At 40.9% G+C, this 4,074-nt stretch overlaps 1 protein-coding gene across 1 annotated transcript in view; it reads right to left on the bottom strand.

The window, feature by feature from the left end:
* Positions 1-1,258: 1,258 nt before the first annotated feature.
* Positions 1,259-4,074, bottom strand: part of LOC106466232 (inactive phospholipase C-like protein 2) — a 203,160-nt gene continuing 200,344 nt past the window's right edge. Inside the window, exons 20-21 of the mRNA XM_022394212.1 lie at positions 2,010-2,084; positions 1,259-1,384 (exon numbers count right to left, since the gene is read on the bottom strand). Coding sequence (XP_022249920.1) covers positions 1,259-1,384; positions 2,010-2,084 — 201 coding nt within the window. The remainder of the gene's footprint in view (positions 1,385-2,009; positions 2,085-4,074) is intronic.

Below are 4,074 nucleotides of genomic sequence, written 5' to 3'. Positions count from 1 at the left end.
GTTGGTGCTGCTTATAATAGATCCTTAAAGTAGCATCAGGAGTAACCTCAATAAGTATATATCCATTGGCCTTTGACCTCGGGAGTGGTTTACTGTATTTTGGCGTAGATGTTCCCACCAAGATGTCCCCAGAACATAGCTTCTTAACTGACCTCAGACAGCCAGCAAGCCATTTTAATCCTTTCTGAATGAAAAAGGAAGACATTTACCTTAGAGGTTTGTTAGACAAAGAATGAAGAATGAAACATTGGGACACAGGAATATATTGGGGTGGTGACTGCTGATCAGAGTCTTCTAAAAGTAGTCACTTTCCACTCAATGTGGGTTTTATCTTGTTTATTTTTTGGGGTCACTAGGTGCAGGATCCATAAAAATGGAGAAAATACAGTGCCCACGGACTCCCCCAACCATGGAGGCCAACAAAGGGACACACTACAACGTCAAATATTAACATTGTAGCTATGCCAGGGTTTCATGGGCACTATACCCAAACACCAGAATCAGACACAATGCCCACAGCACCTGTTGAGAATGTCAAACTCTGGTACTTGACCCTAGCCTAATAGAACCAGCCGACTGACCCTGGGGGAGTCACCCATGGTCACACGTCCACAGGAATTCAAGGCCAAAGTGATGGTTCGAAGTTCCACCGATATAAAATGACCCATCAAGCGTACCCCTCAACTACCAGGATCCTCTCTTCCCCTTCACGGGATGCCACGCATGGCAAACACGTGGGTGGATATTCAGATCCAAGAAGAGGTAAACTGAAGATACAGAACCTTCCCTGCGAAGTCCCCTCACCACGTACGAGGGGATATGTTCCATTGTGCCAGAAATCGTCGTTTTCATCCTTTTATTTATCTATACATAAGCTCGTTACTTTATACCTAGTCAATGATGAGCCTTTCAAAAATATGCCCACCTCAGTCATGAGAGATCATAAATAAAGGTTCATAAAATGCACCCAAACACCTACCTAGTAGGTGGATAAGCACTCTATAAGCAGCACCAACACCCAAACACCTACCTAGTAGGTAGATAAGCACGGTAACAAAGTGAGGATCCAGTTGACACTCGTAGACATGATGGTCTTTGCCATCACAACGAGCACACATCAAAGATCCACGACAAGATGGCTTAGAATGTCCGCTCCACTGACACTCAAAACATCTGAGAGGGTTAGGAACATAAGGCTATACCTTAAAGTTCAGATAACCTGCCTTGACAGTGGCAGGTGAACGTGGTTATGTAAACGTCAAAATAACAACATCGGTAGGTAGCATAATTCCATCTTTACGAATGGAGATATGTCACACAGCAGAAACTCCTTGGCTGGAGAAACCAGCGAGGATCTCCGACTCGGAGGTTTCCCTAAATCCTTCTGAACAATACATATTGTCACTTGACATTTTAATCAATGTTATCCTTCTTTCAAATTCATAATGCCACTCATTATTTTCTATGTTGTCACTTTATATCATAACCTACATTGCCATGTATTGTAATCCACTCTTGGATTTTTATCTTACCTAACAAGGATTTTCTCATGCGTAAATCTAAATTAATACCTTGAATAAGTAATTTAAAATACAACAACAGCAACTAAACATCAATACCTTGAATAAGTAATTTAAAATACAACAACAACAACAACTCAACATCAATACCTTGAATAAGTAATTTAAAATACAACAACAACAACAACTCAACATCAATACCTTGAATAAGTAATTTAAAATACAACAACAGCAACTAAACATCAATACCTTGAATAAGTAATTTAAAATACAACAACAGCAACTAAACATCAATACCTTGAATAAGTAATTTAAAATACAACAACAACAACTAAACATCAATACCTTGAATAAGTAATTTAAAATACAACAACAGCAACTAAACATCAATACCTTGAATAAGTAATTTAAAATACAACAACAACAACTAAACATCAGTACCTTCAATAAGTAATTTAAAATACAACAACAGCAACTAAACATCAATACCTTGAATGTTTTATCGATGTCAGCAACACCCGTCGTCTTCAGTTTTTTTTGCCAGTATTTTTTTCTTGGCTGCCTCTATCAAAACAAAAAGAAAAATCAAACAAACTTCCGAGTAGTACACTTATTAGAGTATTAAAAATTCCGCTGACCTTGTTGTTACATAAATAAGTCAATTATATTTACAGAGTATGTTCATTCTATCACTGATGAACTTCGTCTTTCAAGGCCACATGTTAAGCCAAGTTAAGATAAGGAAGACACAACTCCAGGTGGGATGCCATGGTAAGGATCGAAGCTTGGTAAGATAAAGCCACGAAAGTTGCAAATGTTTGAGGTGAAGAGGAGGTTCATGAGATTTTGTGTACAGACTCTGGATTGGTGAAGTGTGTAAAGTCCATGTGCAGAGCTGAAGCACCAGATGGTGCACAAGGTCCAACATCTTCAAGATAGATGTCTTGGCAAAACCATGGACCCATAATTCAGCTTGGAACTTTTGAGGGCACGATAGATCATCAGCATAGAAGATCGATCCGCTCCCCAAGAAGTGGAAGAGAGGACATGGAGGATGTTCAGTGCCCGTATACATTTGGCACAAAGCTGATTAATGTGAGGAATAAAAGTCAGCTTGCAGTCCTACAGAACTTCGTCTGAGGAACCACAGGAAGAACAACACCACCAGGATAGAGCTCAGGATCAGAGTGTAATCCCTGTTGGTGGCAAAAATGAATGCAAACGGATTTAGTGGAAGAGAAAGTGAAACCATTTGCTGTGGTCCGCCCCAACAAGCGAGTGAGACCAGTCTGAAGCTGCCACTCAATACACCTCATGTTTGATGACCGACAATAGTAGAATCAAGTTCCGAGAGAGGGGGTGAAGGAGAGCCAGTCAGCTTACTCCAACTTCCACCATGCCACACAGGTCAGGTGGGATTGACCACGGTCCACCTCCCTCAAAGCTAGGGAAAATTATCACTGCCCTGTGGGTCACTGCTAACCCTCCAAGAAAAATTAGAAAAAAAGCAAAGTGAACAAATAGATAGATCAACAGCAATAAAAGACTGACTGCATGAAAATAGGTAAATGAACAACATCAAAGAGAGAAAGGTTGGTATCAAAGAGCATAGCTTCACAGAAAGCCCCCTCCCACCAATATCAGCACCACCCTAGAGGACTGTGACCATAAAATATCCCAAGATAAAGAAGAGAGATGGCAGCTGGTCAATAAGATCACGAAGGTCTGATTGATCGAAAATCTCTTGTGCTGGCAGGTAAAGATAACATACAGTGATGGTAAACCCATGGAGATGCAAGTGGAAACAGCCTCCAGGGATGTATCGAGTGGCACAGACATGGTGGGTATATGCTGGTCAATCAGCATTTCCATGTCTCCTTGAACTCGTCCAACACACAACCTGTCATTCCTGTACAAGGAAAACTGCCAAAAGGTGACAGTATCGGTAGGCAGAAGGAATGTTTCTTGCAAGGAGAGACATGCTGGATGATAAGAATCTATCAAGGCTTTAATATCATCCAAATTAGAACGAAAACTTCGACAGTTCCACTTTATCAAAGTGGCCATTTTTACTTAGACAGAGAAGAACTGGACAGAGAACCCTTGTGTTTACAACCACGACCTGAGTCGATTGGGCAGATCTCTGTCAGAGGAAGGAGACTCTAGTGAATGAGTGCATGACTGAATAATGGTTCTGCACCTCAGGACTGAAGGAGAGGGACCCAAGCAGTCACTGGATGCGACAGTGAGGACAGAGACAAGAGTAGATGTAGATCTATCAACTCTTGCATTTACAGAGGGCAAAAGACTATTTACATGTTGAAAGAAAATATTTGTTGGAGATACGGAAAGTTCTGTCTGCACTCCTACTGTAGCAGTGGAATGGAGTGCAGCAACATATTTCCAAGATGAAACAGGGAACACAAACTTCCAAGCCTCAGGGTAAGAAATGTTGTATATAGTACGTAAACATTGTACCATTTTTCTTCCACCCACTTAGGGCAAGAACGAAAGTATGAGAGGTGAGAACCACCACAGGAATATCAAGTGACAA

The sequence above is a fragment of the Limulus polyphemus genome, unplaced genomic scaffold, assembly GCF_000517525.1.
Source record: "Limulus polyphemus unplaced genomic scaffold, Limulus_polyphemus-2.1.2 Scaffold2199, whole genome shotgun sequence".
NCBI classification, from domain to species: domain Eukaryota; kingdom Metazoa; phylum Arthropoda; class Merostomata; order Xiphosura; family Limulidae; genus Limulus; species Limulus polyphemus.
This window is presented reverse-complemented; position numbering and strand designations above follow the sequence as displayed.